The sequence below is a fragment of the Leucoraja erinacea genome, chromosome 1 (assembly GCF_028641065.1).
Source record: "Leucoraja erinacea ecotype New England chromosome 1, Leri_hhj_1, whole genome shotgun sequence".
NCBI classification, from domain to species: Eukaryota; Metazoa; Chordata; class Chondrichthyes; order Rajiformes; family Rajidae; genus Leucoraja; species Leucoraja erinaceus.
In genome coordinates this window covers 8770508-8792108 of record NC_073377.1, presented here as the reverse complement: position 1 = coordinate 8792108, position 21601 = coordinate 8770508, and the positions used below count along the sequence as shown (strand labels likewise).

The window sequence follows — 21601 nt, the reverse complement described above, 5'->3', positions numbered from 1 at the left end:
ATTGGACAAAGTCAGCATGGATTTATGAAAGGTAAATCATGTCTGACGAATCTTATAGAATTTTTCGAGGATGTAACTAGTAGAGTGGATATGGGAGAACCCACTTAAAGCACACGGTATTGGGGATTCAGTATTAATGTGGATTGAGAACTGGCTGGCAGACAGGAAGCAAAGAGTAGGAGTAAACGGGTCCTTTTCACAATGGCAGGCAGTGACTAGTGGGGTACCGCAAGGCTCAGCGCTGGGACCCCAGCCATTTACAATATATATTAATGATTTGGACGAGGGAATTGAATGCAACATCTCCAAGTTTGCGGATGACACGAAGCTGGGGGGCAGTGTTCGCTGTGAGGGGAATGCTAGGAGGCTGCAAGGTGACTTGGATAGGTTGGGTGAGTAGGCAAATGCATGGCAGAGCAGTATAATATGGATAAATGTGAGGTTGTCCATTTTGGTAGCAAAAACAGGAAAGTAGACTATTATCTGAATGGTGGCTGATTAGGAAAAGGGTACACCAGTCATTGAAAGTAGGCATGCAGGTGCACAGGCAGTGAAGAAAGCCAAGTCAAGTCAAGTCAAGTTTATTTGTCACATACACATACGAGATGTGCAGTGAAATGAAAGTGGCAATGCTCGCGGACTTTTGTGCAAAAGACAAACAACAAAACAACCAAACAAATTATAAACACAATCATAACACACATATTCTTTTACATAATAAATAATGGAAGGAAAAACGTTCTGTAGAGTTAGTCCCCGGTGAGATAGGCGTTTACAGTCCGAATTGCCTCTAGGAAGAAACTCCTTCTCAACCTCTCCGTTCTCACCGCATGGCAACGGAGGCGTTAGCCTGACCGTAGCAGCTGGAACAGTCCGTTGCAGGGGTGGAAGGGGTCTCCCATGATTTTATTTGCACCTCCTGTTGTATAGTTCCTGCAGGGGGGTGAGTGAAGTTCCCATAGTGCGTTCGGCCGAACGCACTACTCTCTGCAGAGCCTTCTTGTCCTTGGCAGAGCAATTCCCAAACCAGATGGTAATCTTCCCGGACAAGATGCTTTCCACCGCCGCTGCGTAGAAGCACTGGAGGATCCTCGGAGACACTCTGAATTTCCTCAATTGCCTGAGGTGGTAAAGGTGCTGCCTTGCCTTACTCACGAGTGCTGAGGCGTGTGATGCCCATGTCATATCCTCAGAGATGTGGACTCCCAGATATTTAAGACAGTTCACCCTATCCACAGGATCCCCATTTATCCTCAATGGAGTGTACGTCCTCGGATGGTGTGCCCTCCTAAAGTCCATGATCAGCTCCTTCGTTTTTTTGATGTTCAAGAGGAGGCTGTTATCCTGGCACCAGAGTGCTAGATCAGCCACCTCCTCCCGGTAGGCCTTCTCGTCGTTGTCTGAGATCAGGCCCACCACCACAGTGTCATCAGCAAACTTAATTATTGAATTGGAGCTGAACCTAGCCACACAGTCATGTGTGTACAGGGAGTACAATAGGGGGCTGAGGACGCAACCCTGGGGCGATCCTGTGCTCAGGGTGAGGGACTTCTGATGTATTCCCTCCCATCTTGACTACCTGGGGCCTGGCGGTGAGAAAGTCCAGGACCCAGGCACACAGGGAGGTGTTGAGCCCCAATTCCATTAGCTTCCTGGCCAGTCTGGTGGGGACTATCGTGTTGAAGGCTGAACTGTAGTCTATGAACAGCATCCTCGAATGGTATGTTAGCATTCATAGCAAAAGGATTTGAGTATAGGAGCAGGGAGGTTCTACTGCAGTTGTATAGGGTCTTGGTGAGACCACACCTGGAGTATTGCGTACAGTTTTGGTCTCCTAATTGAGGAAAGACATTTTTGCCATAGAGAGAAGGTTCACCAGACTGATTCCTGGGATGTCAGGATTTTTATATGAGAGGGATCTTATAGAAACTTACAAAATTCTTAAGGACAGGCTAGATGCAGGAAAATTGTTCCCGATGTTGGGGAAGTCCAGAACAAGGGGTCACATTTTAAGGATAAGGGGGAAATCTTTTAAGACCGAAATGAGAAAAACATTTTTCACACAGGGACTGGTGAATCTCTGGAATTCTCTGCCACAGAAGGTAGTTGAGGCCAGTTCATTGACTATATTTAAGAGGGAGTTAGATGTTGCCCTTGTGGCTAAAGGTATCAGGGGGTATGGAGAGAAGGCAGGTACAGGATACTGAGTTGGATGATCAGCCATGATTATATTGAATGGCGGTGCAGGCTCGAAGGGCCAAATGGCCTACTCCTGCACCTATTTTCTATGTTTCTATAATATTTTATGTGGTATTCATGACACAACAATGATAAAAAAATCTTTGTTTTGATTGCACCTACCAACATGCATACATTACAGTTAATATGTACCGAGGGAAAATTCTTATTCCAATACTCCCCATTCCCAATTACTTGTACATTGAACTGATCGAAATCCAAGTGAAGTTTAAATGGCATCAGAAAAATAAAACCTCCGGAATGGATGATATTCATTACTTGGCTGGTTGGAGTCAGTATCAGCACAATTAGTATATTAAACTTTGAATCTTCAGATATCCTGGTTCAAACTAAAACTAAAGACAAATAATAACCTCCTCACACATTCCCCTGCAAGTATCTCTGTCACTCCTTTAAAATATGTGCTTTCTTTGAACAAGCTCTTAAACATTGCATCTGAATCAGTTTCCATCTGATTACACTCCTTGAGGATGTTCATCTACGTGTTCAATTAATAAAACAATGAGATTGGTGACAATAAATGTGAGGTTATCCATTTTGGTGGCAAAAACGGGAAAGCAGACTATTATCTAAATGGTGGCCGATTGGGAAAGGGGGAGATGCAGCGAGACCTGGGTGTCATGGTACACCAGTCATTGAAGGTAGGCATGCAGGTGCAGCAGGCAGTAAAGAAAGCGAGTGGTATGTTAGCTTTCATTGCAAAAGGATTTGAGTATAGGAGCAGGGAGGTTCTACTGCAGTTGTACAGGGTCTTGGTGAGACCACACCCTGGAGTATTGCGTACAGTTTTGGTCTCCAAATCTGAGGAAGGACATTATTGCCATAGAGGGAGTGCAGAGACGGTTCACCAGACTGATTCCTGGGATGTCAGGACTGTCTTATGAAGAAAGACTGGATAGACTTGGTTTATACTCTCTAGAATTTAGAAGATTGAGAGGGGATCTTATAGAAACTTACAAAATTCTTAAGGGGTTGGACAGGCTAGATGCAGGAAGATTGTTCCCGATGTTGGGGAAGTCCAGGACAAGGGGTCACAGCTTAAGGATAAGGGGGAAATCCTTTAAAACCGAGATGAGAAGAACTTTTTTCACACAGAGAGTGGTGAATCTCTGGAACTCTGTTGACATATATGAAAAATATGCTCTCAATTGTAAAGAAGTTAATCTTAATGTTGTATTGTTAATCAGACAATCTTGGTGCAGGTGGTGAATGACTGATAATGATAGCAGCCAATAGTAACTGACAGTGATAACAGCCAAAGAGAGGTGCTGTTATCTGACAGCCAATGAGAGATACTGTAATTGATGTGTGAGCAAGTGTGTAAATAAAGTTTTTCTTCCAGTTTGAACAAGATGGTTGCCCCACTGTGTTTTTTACTGCTCTGAATTATCTTTGGTCTAGCACTGGGTAGGCTGCAAGAATCGCTGCACAATGCACCTCTGCCAACAGGTTATGGGCCCAGCTTTACCCAGCTTTACCTAGAGTTACACAGAGGTACCCAGATACAGTTAACCAGGGATTTACCACCGAGAGAAACGTCCGGTGAGAGTTAACTTGCTAAGCTAGCACCATGAGTAGACTGAGCACCCAGTCGAGTAGCCGCTGGTCTCGGCTAGTTTTTGACGGAGATGAAAAGAACTATGAGCTGTGGGAGACAAAATTTTTGGGCCATCTTCGGTTGCAAGGGCTAAAGGATACTATCTTGGAAGAGCCTACCGACAATGAAGAAGGAGACGAGGCCAAAAATGCAGAGGCATATGCTGAGCTAATCCAGTTTCTGGATGACAAGAGTTTGTCGCTGGTAATGCGAGAAGCAGCAGACGATGGGCGGAAAGCGCTAACTATTTTGAGAGATTATTATGCGGGTAAGGGAAAGCCACGTGTAATAAGTCTGTATACAGAACTGACTTCACTTCAAAAGTTGAGCAGCGAGAGTGTAACTGAATATGTTATAAGGGCAGAGACAGCCATCACAGCATTGAGAAACGCTGGTGAGGTATTGAGTGACGGACTGTTAATTGCAATGATTCTGAAGGGACTGCCTGAATCTTTCAAACCATTTGCTATCCATGTCACGCAAAGTGAGCAGGCAATGCCTTTTGCTGAATTTAAAACTAAATTACGGAGCTATGAAGACACGGAAAAGATGCGTGCAGCAGCATCCGACGACAATGTCATGAAGGCACGTGTGCAACCGAGTGTGAGACCCGACACGACAAGTACAAGTGCGGAGAGAGCGGACATTGTGTGCTTCAGGTGTGGCCTAAAAGGACATAAAGCCAGAGCATGTCAACGCAAGCAGTGGTGTAGTCACTGTAAAAGCACCACACATCGGGACGCAACCTGCAGACGGAAACAGCGGTGGGACGACGCACGACAAGTTTCCGGGGAGACTAACAACAAGGAATATGCATCCCTGGTGAGTGAAAGAGACGCGAAGAGCCAGTCAGAGCGTAGAGTCGAGTTGAAAGGGCTGATGGTCGATACGGGGGCAACTTCGCATATCATCACTGATATAGCAAGGTTCAAGAAGTTCGACGTTATGTTCCAGTCCGAGACACACTGCGTGGAGTTGGCTGACGGAACAAGGTGTGATGGAGTTGCGGAGCGCAGAGGAGACGCGGAGGTTTGCTTGGTCGACAGCCAAGGGCGTCGCCACAACACAACACTGAGGCAGGCATTGTACATCCCCTCATACCCGCAGGACATCTCTGTAAAAGCAGCTACTTCCAGCGGAGCAACCGTAATCTTCAGGGACGGGGAAGACGTCCTACAACACAAGGACGGTACAAAATTCCACATTCATGAGTACAACAGACTGCACTACTTGCACACGGTAAACGTTGAATGTGATGACCAATGTAAGAGCAGTTATGATATGCAGACATGGCATGAGATTCTAGGGCACTGTAATTATGAAGATATTCAAAAATTACAGAATGTTGTTGAAGGTATGGCAATTAAGGGCAAAACAGACAAACCTGCTCTACACTGTGAAGTGTGTACTCAGGGAAAGTTTATCCAAACTAGGAACAGAGACCCTGATGTAAGAGCCAAAGCAGCTTTAAAGTTGGTACACACAGATTTAGCGGGACCGATAGACCCAGAGTCCAGAGAGGGGTACAGGTTTGCGCTATCATTCACTGATGATTATTCCAGTGCAGTGTTTGTGTACTTTCTAAAGAATAAGAGTGACACAGTGCAAGCCACCGAGAAGTTTCTTGCTGACACAGCCCCATACGGGAAGATTAAATGTATGAGGTCTGACAATGGTACTGAATTCATGGGAAAGAATTACCAGGCACTACTCAGCAGAAATTGCATTAGACATGAGACATCAGCGCCATACTCACCACACCAGAATGGTACTGCTGAGCGAAATTGGCGCACCCTGTTTGACATGGCCAGGTGTATGCTAATAGAGAGTGAGTTACCTAAACAGTTTTGGACCTATGCAGTGCAGACAGCAGCTATAGTGAGGAACAGATACTTTAACAAGCGCACAAAGCAGACGCCTTACTTGATGCTGACAAGAAAACGGCCCAACCGGTCTAGGATGCAAAAGTTTGGGTCTGAGTGTTATGCCTATAAACAGGACAAGAGAAAACTGGACTCAAAGTGTGAGAAGGGAATCTTTGTCGGGTATGACAAGAATAGCCCAGCTTACATGGTTTACTATCCTGACAACGGGAAAGTAAAGAAGCACAGACTGGTGAAGTTTGTGACCAAAACAATTATAGAGAGGCAGACACAGACTGACATGACCCCCAGTGACGATGACTTTGAGGTGCAGAATAGCGCCAGTAGGATGAGAAAAAATACTGATGAGAGTCCTGGACATACTCAGAGCCAAGATCCAGTAACTAGGCCTAAGGTGAATAGCCAAGCACAGCCAGGTGAAACCAAGCATGAGCCTGCACGTTACCCTTCTAGATTGAGGAAGAAACCAGGTTACTTAAGTGAATATGTAACTGGCAAGGCGAGTGATGATCATGTAATGATTAACATAGATTATTGCTACAGATTGATGTGTAACATCCCCCTAACATTCAGGGAAGCTGTAACCTCAACTAATCAAAGGAATGGGTTAACGCAATGCGTGAGGAAATGCAGTCGCTGAGAGAAAATGACACGTTTACCCTAACCAACTTGCCTGAGGGTAAGAAAGCAGTGGGGGGTAGATGGGTATATGCAATCAAGAACAATGAGGATGGATCTGATAAATACAAGGCACGGTATGTAGCCAAAGGATACAGTCAAATATTGGGTGTAGACTATGAGGAGACATTTTCTCCTACTGCTAACCTGACCAGTATCAGAGTGATGAAGCAAAAAGCAGCACAGGAAAACCTGATTTCATGGAAAACCAAAAAGCAGCCCACCGTTGCACTGTCAACTTGTGAGGCTGAGTATATGGCGTTAGCCGCAACACTACAAGAGTGTATGTACCTAGTACAATTACTAGAAGGTATTGATGGATATCAGTACCCAACACCCAAGGTTTATGAGGATAACCAGGGTACAATTGCGTTAGCAAAGAATCCTGTAAGTAGACAGAGGTGTAAGCATGTGGACATAAAATATCACTTCGTGAGGTCCACTGTGAATCATGGCAAAATAAGTTTGGAGTATTGTCCAACAGACCAGATGGTAGCAGATGTGATGACAAAACCTGCAACAAAATTTAAGTTGATGGAGTTTGCAAAGTTTATGTTTGGAGAGTAACCATGTATGTAAAAGTCTACATGATGTAAGGTAGAAAACCTTAGGATGTTTTATTTTGAGTTAAGATAACAATGCGAGAGCAAGTGGGGGTGTTGACATATATGAAAAATATGCTCTCAATTGTAAAGAAGTTAATCTTAATGTTGTATTGTTATTCAGACAATCTTGGTGCAGGTGGTGAATGACTGATAATGATAGCAGCCAATAGTAACTGACAGTGATAACAGCCAAAGAGAGATGCTGTTATCTGACAGTCAATGAGAGATACTGTAATTGATGTGTGAGCAAGTGTGTAAATAAAGTTTTTCTTCCAGTTTGAACAAGATGGATGCCCCACTGTGTTTTTTACTGCTCTGAATTATCTTTGGTCTAGCACTGGGTAGGCTGCAAGAATCGCTGCACAATGCACCTCTGCCAACAAACTCTCTGCCACAGAGGGTAGTTGAGGCCAGTTAATTGGCTATATTTAAGAGGGAGTTAGATGTGGCCCTTGTGGCTAAGGGGATCAGGGGGTATGGAGAGGGCAGGTACGGGATACTGAGTTGGATGATCAGCCATGATCATATTGAATGGCGGTGCAGGCTTGAAGGGCCGAATGGCCTACTCCTGCACCTAATTTCTATGTTTCTATTTCTATTCAACCTGTGTTGATGTGGATGTGGATAGAGAACTGGCTGGCAAACAGGAAGCAAAGAGTAGGAGTAAACGGGTCCTTTTCACAATGGCAGGCAGTGACTAGTGGGGTACCGCAAGGCTCAGTGCTGGGACCCCAGCTATTTACAATATATATTAATGATCTGGATGAGGGAATTGAAGGCAATATCTCCAGGTTTGCGGATGACACTAAGCTGGGGGGCAGTGTTAGCTGTGAGGAGGATGCTAGGAGACTGCAAGGTGACTTGGATAGGCTGGGTGAGTGGGCAAATGTTTGGCAGATGCAGTATAATGTGGATAAATGTGAGGTTATCCATTTTGGTGGCAAAAACAGGAAAGCAGACTATTATCTAAATGGTGGCCGACTAGGAAAAGGGGAGATGCAGCGAGACCTGGGTGTCATGGTAAAACACCATTGAAAGTAGGCATGTAGGTGCAGCAGGCAGTGAAGAAAGCGAATGGTATGTTAGCTTTCATAGCAAAAGGATTTGAGTATAGGAGCTGGGAGGTTCTACTGCAGTTGTACAGGGTCATGGTGAGACCACACCTGGAGTATTGCGTACAGTTTTGGTCTCCAAATCTGAGGAAGGACATTATTGCCATAGAGGGAGTGCAGAGAAGGTTCACCAGACTGATTCCTGGGATGTTAGGACTGTCTTATGAAGAAAGACTGGATAGACTTGGTTTATACTCTCTAGAATTTAGGAGATTGAGAGGGGATCTTATAGAAACTTACAAAATTCTTAAGGGGTTGGACAGGCTAGATGCAGGAAGTTGGCTCCCAATGTTGGGGAAGTCCAGGACAAGGGGTCACAGCTTAAGGATAAGGGAGAAATCCTTTAAAACCGAGATGAGAAGAACTTTTTTCATACAGAGAGTGGTGAATCTCTGGAACTCTCTGCCACAGAGGGTAGTCGAGGCCAGTTCATTGGCTATATTTAAGAGGGAGTTAGATGTGGCCCTTGTGGCTAAGGGGATCAGAGGGTATGGAGAGAAGGCAGGTACGGGGATACTGAGTTGGATGATCAGCCATGATCATATTGAATGGCGGTGCAGGCTCGAAGGGACGAATGGCCTACTCCTGCACCTAATTTCTATGTTTCTATGTAACCTGTCAAAGGAATTTGGGGGGGGGGAATTTAGAAATCGTCAGTGAGGTAAACAAACATAATAGTTGAGTGGGAAATGACAATAGTGCTACCTTCCCAATATTTAACTGAAGGAAATAATAGGTTATCGGGGCTGTATGTTGTGACAGACAACCTGACACCTTGCATGTCATTTTAATATTACACTTATCCTATCCCCCTGGATATTCTGGATTAATAAATTAAGGTAGTGTCAACTAATTACATATCAGGCTAATTAGAAATCAATAACATTAGCCAACTCCAAAACACAAAGCGCTGAGCATTGGGTTCCAGACATCACGGACATCTGGCAGTGCTCTCTGTCTGAACCAGGGGCCATGGAGTGTTTTTGAAAATGGGCGGGCTGATCGATCACTGATCACTTGCCTTGGGGGTACCCGGTGAGGGAGTGGAGCAACCGAGTGGGGGAAAGGTGTGGGAGGGGGGACACCTCCTCCTACCACACGGGACACGTTAGGGACTTTTTGAAATTTGATGTATTAAAATCATGTTTTAGTGCATTGTTGAAGTATGATTTCAATGTTTTTTGTTTGAAGTATTTTTAAGAGGTAATTTTTTAAGGGGTAACTTTTTCCACGCAAAGGGTGGTGGGTGTATGGAACAAGCTGCCAGAGGAGGTAGTTGAGGCAGGGACTATCCCAACATTTAAGAAACAGTTAGACTGATACATGGATAGGACAGGTTTGGAGGGATATGGACCAAAAGCAGGTAGTGTAGCTGGGACATGTTGGCGGGTGTGGGCAAGTTGGGCATCGAAGGGCCTGTTTTCACACTGTATCATTCTATGACCACATTATACCTCCACCATGCATGAATGCTTCAAAATCAAGTGGTCGAGTTTTATTGCCATATACTCAAGCATAGAAACATAGAAAATAATTACAGGAATAGGCCATTCTGCCCTTAGAGCCAGCACTGCCATTCAATATGATCAAGGCTGTTCATCTAAAATCAGTATCTCTTTCCTGTTTTTTCCCCATATCTCTTGATTTCGCTAGCCCCAAGAGCTAAATGTAACTCTCTTGAAAACATCCAGTGAATTGGCTTCCACTGCCTTCTGTGGTAGAGAATTCCACAGATTCACAACTCTCTGGGTAAAGTTTGTCCTCATCTCAGTCCTAACTGGCCTACCCTTTATTCTTAAACAGTGACCCCTGGTTCTGAACTCCCCCAACATCAGGAACATTTTTCCTGCAGTTACAGTAAGTGAAAATCTAGCAGGCAAGCAGGATGCTTTCTCCAACCACCCCCATTTGAAGTCCACTATCTTCCACCGTTCCTACCCAGTGCTTGGTACTTACTTCCAGCAGCCACTGGTTGTCCTCCAGGATGCATGGGGCCGCAGCCTGAAGGGCCTGTCCCACTTAGGCGATCTTTTGGGCGACTACAAGTGACAGTGGCAACAATATTTGCTGTTGAATGTTGTCGTAGGTTGTCGCGAGGTGTCGTAGGTGAATGCTAGTAAAACAGTTGCCTAAAGAGTCGCTTCAGTTGGACAGGCCCATAAGTGCGAGGGAATAGTGTAGATCAGGGAAAACATAGAAAATAGGTGCAGGAGTAGGCCATTCGGCCCTTCGAGCCTGCACCGCCATTCAATATGATCGGGTCCCACTTGGTCTAGTAGTATATAAAACTAAGTTTTAAAACAGAAAGATCTTTTTTAATAAGAAGATAAAAATGCAGTAAAATTATGTAACAAGCTTGGAAAAGCCAGACTGGTCAATTTTCTGGACCATTTGATGTTTTTCCAATTAAATCCAATAATCCAACATACTTTTAATTACATTTTTTGATTAAGTCAATGCATTTCACACAGTAAAACAAACCTGGTAAGTTTGAAGGCAGCAGAAATAGTAAAAGGCTCATTTTAATGGAGCAGGGAAATGTGGAGACAATATGCAAGAACCAGAGGGGAGTGCAAGCATTAGCACCGAGTGAGTCACAGGTCACACCATCAGGATTGCGGAATAATAAGACTGTGGGCATATCAGAATTTTACTTTTATCAATGTACACCTTGTAAGATCATACAGCAACAAGTTGTGACTAAATAATAAGATTCAGCAACGTTAATTAAGAGATAAAGATTGGGTCAGAACATGAGAGAAACTTCCATGCTCCTCTTCCAATGGGATCTTTTACATTCATCTGAAAGCGGTGAAATGATTCTTTGGTTACAATTTTGTCACTCTTGATTTTTTCCCTCAAAAATAAACTTTATTCAGAATAAAAATATGCACAAAACAAAAACTGTGAAAAAACTCTTTAAATGCTCTGTGTCAATACAGTCAACAATGTGATACAGTATAAACATAGAAAAATAAGTGCAGTTGGAGGCCATTCAGCCCTTCGAGCCAGCACCACCATTCATTATGATCATGGCTGATCATCTAAAATCAGTACCCCAAACCTGCTTTTTCCTGCATACCCCTTGATTCCTTTAGCCTTAAGAGCTAAATCGAACTCTCTCTTGAAAACATCCATTGAATTGGCCTCCATTGCCTTCTGTGGCAGAGAATTCTTCAGATTCACAACTCCCTGGGTGAAGACGTTTTTCCTCATCTCAGTCCTAAATGGCCTACCCCATATTCTTAAACTGTGACCCCTGGTTCTGGACTCCCCTAACATCGGGAACATTTTTCCTGCATCTAGCCTATCCAATCCTTTAAATATTTTAATGTGTTTCTATAAGATCACCTCATCTAAATTCCAGTGAATACAACCCAGTCGACCCATTCTTTCATCATATGTCAGTCCCGCCATCCTGGAAATTAACCTGGTGAACCTACGCTGCACTCCCTCAATAGTAATAATGTCCTTCCTCAATTAGGAGACCAAAATTCCATACAATACTCCAGGTGCGGTCTCACCTCGTGTCCGCACTTATCTCTAAACACCCTTGCCACTCGTGGAGTAAGTGAAAGTGAAAAAAATAAATGCTGAAAATCTGGTCAAAATATAAAATGCTGGAATCACACAAGTCAGGCAGAGGGAGTATACCCATGATGAGTGTTTCCAATACTTTTTAAATGTATATTATTAATGTGAGGTGTTATCTTTCTCCTGTTTATGCACTTCATTTTTTTTAATGTCCCGACATTTTGCAAGGTGATGTATAAATGAAAATTCTTTATTTAAAACAAAGGTTCAACCAATATGCACTTGCATGCTCTTGCCACCAAATGTCACTGTGGAACAACTAATTTTTCAATTCAGATTTAATTAGCGAGAAGCCATTTGCCTCTACAGCCTTTGGGTTTCTCAGTGCTCCTCAAGATGTCCTATATAAAGTTCCCATGACAATATCAAGTATGAGTAAGTGACTTATCCCAGGGTCTTGTCCAACATTTATGCCTTGAACCATTTATTTGTATGTTTATCTCAGCATTATTTGTGCAGACTTAATCTGTACAAAATGGTTGTTATGAGAAGTAATGACAAAATAAGGTAAAAAATTAAGGAGTGCAATAATAATGAAAGCATCCAAGTTGTGACTATGGTGACATATCAAGCTTACTACTAAAATAGTGAAATAATAGGGAAAGGATAAACGTTTATCGAGATCCTTTAAAGAAGAGAACATTGTTGATGGATGAATGGAAATTTGCCGAGATGAAGAAAAATACTTTATATCAGTTTAGAAACATAGAAAATAGGTGCAGGAATAGGCCATTCGGCCCTTCGAGCCTGCACCGCCATTCAATATGATCATGGATGATCATCCAACTATTAAAAGTATATTACAGGGGAAATAGGCTCTGAGTAATCAAATAATGTGAGTAAATGTAATTGTTTAAATTGCTTGAGTAGCAGTACTGCTATTATACAGAAAAATATTGATTAGATGCAACACATCAGATGGTCGTAAAATGTTTAGAAGATAGTATAGTATTAGAAATTACATTTCCAGGTTTAATTGAGAACGGTTGTTGGACAGATGTCAGTATAGTTGAAAGGGAAAATAGAACCAACACAATTTCACACTTAATAGTAGGGAAAACTTCAGTAACTTCAATTAAAATAAAATTGAAGAGAAGTTGAAGAGAAAATAGTTAAAAGTATCGAATTAGAAAATTGCAAAAAAGATAAGCTTTTCCCTTTGAGAATAGGGAAGATTCAAACAAGAGGACATGACTTCAGAATTAAGGGACAGAAGTTTAGGGGTAATATGAGGGGGAACTTCTTTACGCAGAGAGTGGTGGCGGTGCGGAATGAGCTCCCAGTGGAAGTGGTGGAGGCAGGTTCATTGGTATCATTTAAAAATAAATTGGATAGGCATATGGATGAGAAGGGAATGGAGGGTTATGGTATGAGTGCAGGCAGGTGGGACTAAGGGGAAAAAAAAAATTTGTTCGGCATGGACTTATAGGGCCGAGATGGCCTGTTTCCGTGCTGTAATTGTTATATGTTATATGTTATAAATCTTGCTTGACAAACTCACCTGCTTCGTATGGTCTGCAACTGTGGATTCACGTGACATACAGGAGGACACTGCAAATATTCCGATAATGACTGATAAACTTTTACAATTTGCACTCTAGAACTTGTAATAAGTTCTAGTCAAGTCAAGTCAAGTCACATTTATTTATATAGCACATTTAAAAAACAACTCTCGTTGGCTTTACATTTGTTATAAGAATAATATATACAAACTACATACATATATACATGTAGCCCTCGCTCAGTGGACGTCCGGAAAGGCTTGGGAGTATAGATACGTTTTTAGTCTTGACTTAAAGAAGTCGATGGAGGGGGCAGTTCTGATGGGAAGGGGGATGCTGTTCCACAGTCTAGGAGCTGCAACCGCAAAGGCGCGGTCGCCCCTAAGGCTTATGCCTAGACCCCAAGTTGGCCAATCTGAGGGACCTGGAGGTGGAGTGGTGGGTGAGAAGACTTTTAATGTACGGGGCAAGCCCATAGAGGGCTTTGTAGACATAGAGGAGGGTCTTGAAATGTATACGGAACCGCACAGGGAGCCAGTGGAGAGAGGCCACGATCGGGGTGATGTCGTCCCTTTTTCGGGTGGCGTCTGGAGTCTCTCTGCGGCGTTTTGGACCAGTTGCAGGCGGGACAGGCAAGATTGGCTGATGCCAGTGTAAAGAGAGTTGCAGTAATCTAGGCGGGAGGAGATAAATGTGTGGATGATCTTTTCGAGGTCACCAAAGTGGAGGAATTGTTTTATTTTAGCTATCGTCCGAAGCTGAAAAAAGCTAGCTTTTACCGCGGCATTGACTTGTTTGTCAAATTGCTATTGAGGGACAAAGCATTTGCCAGGACCCGATGGCTTGCATCCAACAGTTTCAAAGGAAGAAGCTGCAAAGATTATGGAGATTAGTTGAAGATTTTCATAATTCACGAGTTCCATGAGGATAATAATGGACAAGAAAAACACAAATTATGACTCGCTTGTTTAAGAAGGCAGGAAAATGGAGGCAAGCCATCTCAGTGTCAGTTGCTGTAGTCTATAATCAAGAGAGAAATAGCTAATCATTAGGAAAAATCTAATGTTATCAAAGCAAATCAACATAGCTTTATGAAAACTGAATTACATTTCACAAATTGTCTATAATTCTTCGAGGGTTTAACAATTAGTTATTAAATGGATTACATGTATATGACATGTTCAGAGGGATTTGGATCAAATGGGACCAGCTGAGGTGGTATCTTGGTCAGCATGGACGAGTTATGCCTAAAGGACATGGAAGAGAATTCCACAGTTGTGAATCTGTTGAATTCTCTGTCTCAGAAGGCAGTGGAGGCCAATTCTCTGGATGCTTTCAAGAGAGAGTTCGATAGAGCTTTCTAATCTCATAATGCTCTTACCTATTTCTAATCTTATAATGCTACTTACCTTCCTAACTACTTGCTCAATCCTGATGACTTTTCATGATAGCGGAGTCAGGGGATAAGGCGAGAAGGCCGGAACGGGGTACTGATTGTGGATGATCAGCCATGATCAGCTCGAAGGGCCGAATGGCCTACTCCTGCACTTATTGTCTATTGTAAGTATTGTCTTGTGAATCTGGAAGAGATTCACAAGACTATTTATTGGGATGGGAAGATTGTCCTGTTACAAACAGGTAAGCGTGGATTTGTACTATTTATAGTTTAAAAGAATGCTGGGTGATCCTACTGAAATATACAAGATAAGGAGTATGAAAAGGTGGATCTTGATATATTTGAGTATTGAACAAAAATACATAATTAGAGGAGTAATTTATAATTGGGGTGCATTGGATTTTTTTAAATCTTCTCTACCCTGTGATTTTCTGTAGGTTAGATCACTGGAGGTATTTAAAAAGGTACATTTTTGAAAGATCAGGGAATTGAGAGCTATGAGGAACTGGCATAGAAGAATTATGTCCCAAACACTTGCTTGTTAATTAACCCTACAGTAGTTATGTCTACTTTTCAGTTGTTCAACTGATACTCCTCTTGTGAAGAAGCATGATTCGATAATTGGAAAGGAGCAAATTAAAAATAACTAACACAGTGTAAGCAAACTCTTACAATGCAGTGAGCCTGGTTTTGTTAAACTAACATATTTAAAATTACAATGTACAAAACCAGAATAAAGACAACTGTTCATAAGGAAGAGAATACAAAAAACATGGACATGGTAGGAGAATCAAATTATCATTGTCTAGCATCTGCAATCTCTTGTGTTTCTATCATTGACTGAGCCAACACTAACACAAATACATCTGCTCAGACAGTTGATCATGTTGCTAAAAATGATTACAAATCTGGCATCTTTGAAAATCTGGCTTAATTTTTTTTTAACAATGAGGCAGCATCTCTGCTGGTGCCAAAACATCTAAATTGTCAACCTGCCTGTATGTTTGCCACATAATGAAATGTGGCATTTCACAATGAAAATGAAGCTGCTGTCACACTCAGACAAGCTTGTCAAGAAAAATGTAACCTTATTTAAATCTTCAAAACAGAAACATTTTAAGTCAGTATTTTGAATCTTGCTTCCAATGCTCTCATCTATATTTTAAATCACAGGCAGTATGGGAGCATAAAGGACCAGCGCTGGACTACTGATTCCGATACATCAGTTTGAAATAAACTGCAATTTTAAGGAGCAGCAATATGAACCTGTCCCTTCACCTCCCCCCTCGACTCCATTCAAGGACCCAAGCAGTCGTTCCAGTTGCGACAAAGGTTCACCTGAATCTCCTCCAACCTCATCTACTGCATCCGCTGCTCTAGATGTCATCTGATTTACATCGGGGAGACTAAACGGCGGTTGGGCAATCGTTTCGCCGAACACCTCCGCTTAGCCCGCAATAACCTACCTGAACACCCGGTGGCTCAGCACTTCAACCCCCCCTCCCATTCCCAATCCGACCTCTCTGTCCTAGGTCTCCTCCATTGCCAGAGTGAGCAACACTGGAAATTGGAGGAACAGCACCTCATATTCCGCCTGGGCAGCTTGCATCCTGATGGCATGAATGTTGAATTCTCCCAATTTTGCTAGCCCTTGCTGTCTCCTCCCCTTCCTTAACCCTCGAGTTGTCTCCTCCCATCCCCCCCACCTCGGGCTCCTACTCCTCCCCTTTTTCCTTCCTTCTCCCCCCCACCCCCCATCAGTCTGAAGAAGGGTTTCGGCCCGAAACGTCACCTATTTCCTTCGCTCCATAGATGCTGCTGCACCCGCTGAGTTTCTCCAGCAATTTTGTGTACCATGAAACTGCCCATGTTGGTTTACTAATGTCCTGCAAGGAAAGAAACAAATCACCTTTATCTATTCTGGTAAAAAAAAAGCACAGGACAGGAGAAAGTGCTGGAGTAACTCAGCGGATCTGGCAGCATCTCTAAAGAACATGGATAGATGACATTTCAGGTCAGGACCCTTCTTCAGATCCATTGTAGGGGGGAGGACAGAAAGTTGGGAGAGACGAGAGACAGGACGAAGCATGGCAGGTACAGGTGGACACAGCCAAAGGAGGGTTTGAGAGGCAGATGGTTGAAACAAATGCCAGAGATAAAAGCAGATGGTGTGAGAGACAGATTGAAGAGATGCAAATTGTGAAGCCAGAGGAATGAATATAAGGCGTGGGGGCGGGTCGAGAAACAGGTGCGAATCCATGTGGGGTACAGGAAAGAGAAGGCAGAGCATGTGAGATGTCATCAATAGTCTCCTACCAGCCTCTATCCTGCACCCCCACCATTGAATTACTATATATTGTGGGAATGTTTCCTCTTTCTCTTTACACCTTTTGTCTCTACGGTGACTTCGTCCTTGGGAGGTGGGATCTGAAGCAAAACAAGAGTTCTGCTCAATAGGAACCTACCATCGATGTTTCACTGTTATATGACCTCTGTAAATCCACTGTTAAATGACAGGGACAGTTCCGGCACTGCGAGAGCCCCCCACCCTCACACACCTCCACCCCACCACACACACAAACCCGGCAGAACATTTTACAGATAAAGTCGAAGACGAATTATACATCAGCGGTGCTCACTCACGGAACCCTGACCTTGCAACGAGCTATTCGGTACAGACCGGGTTAAACAAGTCGTCCGCCTAAACGCAATCACACAAAGTGTCATCTCCGCCTCCAATATACAACGGTACAATACGATCTCATCGGCTGAGGCGGTCAGACGCTAATAATTTATTTACTTTATTCCTCCCCCTCCCATCACAGGTCAAGGATCCACGCAGTTTCCGGGCTGTTGGGATTAAAAACATATATGTATAAGGGGGAGATACGACGGGCGGTTGTTAATTAAAGTACATTGCAGTATTTTGCCAAATGACAGGGACTGGTGTGGAAGAGAGTTGCAAGCGTGTGTAGCGTTGTGTTGGTGCTGCAAGCGGTGGACAGTCCTGGCGCGGGCTCTTCCCCGGTTCCGTATTCTATCCCTCCCCGCACCCCTGGTGCGCGCGCGTTGGTGGGCCCCACCTGTCACGTGACTCGACGTGACTCGACGTGACTCGACGTGACTCGACGTGACTCGACGTGACTCGACGTGACTCGACGTGACTCGACGTGACTCGACGTGACTCGACGTGACTCGACGTGACTCGACGTGACGCGCCGCGCTCGGCTCAGCTCGCGGCTGCTACTGCCGTCGTTTCGAGAAAAACAAAAACAGTCGCGAGCGCGAGCGCGGGCAGGGGCTGGGGGTGCGCGCGCGGCCGGGCTCGGATCAGACAGGGCGCGCGCGGCGAGGGCTCGGGCTCGGGCTCGGACCGGACAGCGGCGGGCGGGCGGGCGCGCGCGCGCGCGGCGACTCTCACCTCACCTCAGCTTAGTTAAATAAACCAGTTCAGATCAGACCGGACAGGAGCGCGCGCGCGCGTGACTGGGCTCGGACAGCGGGGGCGCGCTCGGCGAGGCTCAGTACAGCTCAGCTCGGCTCAGCTCGGCTCGGACAAGGCAAGGGCGCTCGGCTCCGTTCAGACCGGACAGGACAAGACAGGAGCGGAACGCTCGGTGCGGCGCACTTTCAGCTCAGGCCGGACAGGAACGCACTCGCCGCGGCTTAAATCAGGGCGCGCACGGCAAGACTCACCTCAGCTGAGACCGGAGCGCTCGGCTCGGCCCAGCTCGGCCCCGACCCCAGGGCGCTCGGCTCGGCCCCGACCCCAGGGCGCTCGGCTCGGCCCCGGCCCGGCCCGGCCCAGACCCCAGGGCGCTCGGCCCAGCTCGGCCCCGACCCCAGGGCGCTCGGCTCGGCTCAGCTTAAACAGGAGCGCTCGGCTCGGCGCAGACCGGATTCGACCGGAGTGCGGCAGCGGCGCAGGCAGCCAGGCCGGGGGAGGAGGCTAAGCGAGGGCCGAGGCCGAGCCGGAGCCGGCTCGCCGGTCACTTCAGTCAGTCAACAGGCCAACGTCGTTCGCCTCTCGATACTACCTCCCTCCCCTCTCCCCCCCCCCTTGCCTTATAATGGAGCAATGCCTGAATGTGGAGAGGGAGCTCGATAAAGTTCTGCAGAAATTCACCTCGTACGGACAGCACTGCGACCGGACTTTGGAGGAGCTGATCGAGTACACGAGCGGTCTGAGGCAAGAGTTGAGCCAGACCGGTGGTGAGTGAACACGGCGATGGCCTGGCCGATCACGGGCTTGTTTATGTATGTGTGTCAATGCTTTGGTATTACACTTCGGGACATCGTATTGCCTACTGTCAGGTTACATCACGGCTTGGTTTGGGAACAACTCAGCAGTCCAAGACCGCAATAAATTGCAGAGCGTTGTGGATGTAGCCCAGTTCATCACATAGGCCTCCATCTACATTTCATGCTGCCTCGGAAAAGCAGTCAATATAATCAAATGTTTGATAGACACAGAATGCTGGAGTAACCCAGCGGGATAGGCAGTGTCTTTGGAGAGCAGGAATGGGTGACGTTTCGGGTCGAGACCCTTCGTCAGACTTCCTCAGCTGCCTGTCCCGCTGAGTTGCTCCAGCATTTTGTGTCCATCTTCAATTTAAACCAGCATCTGTAGTTCCTTCCTACACATAATCAAATACGTCTCACCATGGTCATACAGAAGCTTGAAAGTGGGCACCACCAAACTCAAGAACAGCATCATCTCCTCCTCTGGTATCAGACGTTTGAGCAGTCCTTCCATAAATTAGGGTACAATCCCGATTCTCCAATCTACCTCATTGTGGGCATTTGGACCTTTTCTCTGGAACTGTTGTGCCATAATGCCAAGAACGATACTCTGCACTCTATATTTCTTTTTACTCCAATTAATGGTTGAATTTGGCTTGATTATATTCATGCATTATCTAATTTGATTGGATAGCGTGCAAAACAAGTTTTTCTCTGTACCTTGGTACACGTGACCATAATAAACATACTGGGACTGACCTAACCTCTTCCACCAGGCTGAACCTTGTTATCTTGCCTCGATTCTGAATCCTTTCTGTATACTTGACATCAGTACTTTGCACTGCGTTTTCAACCAGCATGTGAGACTTGCACTACACTGATTTTCTGACTTCAGTCAGATCAATTTCCTTCCTGGGATAAAGTTCTATTGTATCGTAATATTGTCTAACATTAAGTAAATATGCATCTTCTGCCTATCGAACAGCACACACAGCCAGCCTATTGCATAACTACCTACTCTGTTGAAGTGATACTGTAGCTTTGCGGATGCTGCCATACTCATCATCTGACCAAAAGGTTTACCTGTGTGAAGCTGTGTAGTGAGGGAGGAGGCTCTGTGTGCATGTTAATTGTTAGCACCTTCTCAAATATATTTTACTTGCCAGTTGCTTTTTATGGGCTTGACAAATCTGTAACAATTTGTAGACTAGTTTACAGATCGTATAAACTTGAATTGCAACCTATATCTTAACAGAATTACGATCTTAAGTATGATATTAGACATGTTCATGAAATTGAAGCCATTATATTTTCATAATTTGAGATAACATGTTGAATATACTTTTTTTACAAAAACTTTTCAGTTATGTTTTTGAAATATTACTTATTATATTAACCATATAATAATATTCACGGGTTAACTTTTAATTTTGTACTTTGGGAACAAAGTTGAGTGATTTTAATGGGCATACGATTTTGTAATTGTATGATGATACAATTTGGAAACAGATGAGCAGTTCACAATAAACTATTTTACAAGAAAAGAAAGCAAGAGGCAAAGAGAGAGCAAAACAAAAAGTAACACCAAATACAAAAGGATCAGTAATATATAATATTACTGTAAGTACGCAAACAGGAAAATGGGTATACTAAAAAGTATGGCTGATCAGGGATCAAATTTGAAAGTTAGATTCAAGGAACTCCAGGGCTGATTTACAAAGAGACGCAGTGTTGAAGTGACTCAGCTGGTCAGACAGCATCTCGAGAGAACATGGGCACCGGTGATGTTTTGGGTCTGGACCCTTCTGCAGTTTACTTGTGGAGACAGAGTGTGAATGAGGTTCATTATGTCAAGAAAGATTGTGCTGCTGGAGTACAATGAAAGATAATTGATAGTGTACGTATTAGATACAAAATGAACATGTCATATGTACTGGGTATAGCAAGGCTTACTTGTTGTAGCTATACATGCACATTAAACGCCACAACAACAAATAAATATATAATACATTGATATATTATCAATTATTCTAAATAAACTGCAATTACAAAAGATAGACTGCACCCCAAGGTTCTGAAAGAGGTAGCTTTAGAGATTGTGGAGGCATTTGTGGTGATCTTTCAAGAATCACTGGAGTCGGGAGTGATCCCAGAGGACTGGAAAATTGCAAATGTTACCCATTGTTCAAGAAGGGAGCGAAGCAAAACAGGAAAAACGATAGGCTGGTTAGCCTGACTTCAGTGGCTGTAAGATTTAAGACTCCATTATTAAGAATGAGGTTTCTTAGTACAGGTACTTAGAAGCACATGATAAAATAGGCCAAAGCCAGCATGTTTTGTTTAAAGGGGGATCTTGCCTGACAAATCATTTGGAATTTTTTGAGAAAGTAAATAGCAGCATTGACAGTGGACGTTTACCTAGTTTTTCAAAAGGCCTTTGGTAAGATGCTGCACAAGGCTGAAACAAAATGAGAGCCCATGGTATTAAAGGGAAGATACTATCATGGATAGAAGGTTGGCTGAATAGCAGATGGCAAGGAGTGGGAATAAAGGGGGCCTTTTCTGATTGGTTGCCAGTGGCTAGTGGAGTTCCACAGGCGTCGGTGTTGGGGCCACTACTCTTCACGTTGTATATCAATGATTTAGTTGAGGGGACTGAAAGCTTTGTGGCCAAGTTTGCGGATGATCTAAAGATAGGTGAAGGGGGCAGGTAGTTTAGAGGGAGCAGGGACT

At 44.2% G+C, this 21601-nt stretch overlaps 1 protein-coding gene across 1 annotated transcript in view; it reads left to right on the top strand.

Moving 5' to 3' along the window:
* The first annotated feature begins 18004 nt into the window (after nucleotides 1–18004).
* Nucleotides 18005–21601, top strand: part of LOC129705336 (E3 ubiquitin-protein ligase RMND5A) — a 47719-nt gene continuing 44122 nt past the window's right edge. Inside the window, exon 1 of the mRNA XM_055648901.1 lies at nucleotides 18005–18838. Within this exon, the coding sequence (XP_055504876.1) occupies nucleotides 18697–18838 (142 nt within the window). The 5' untranslated portion in view covers nucleotides 18005–18696. The remainder of the gene's footprint in view (nucleotides 18839–21601) is intronic.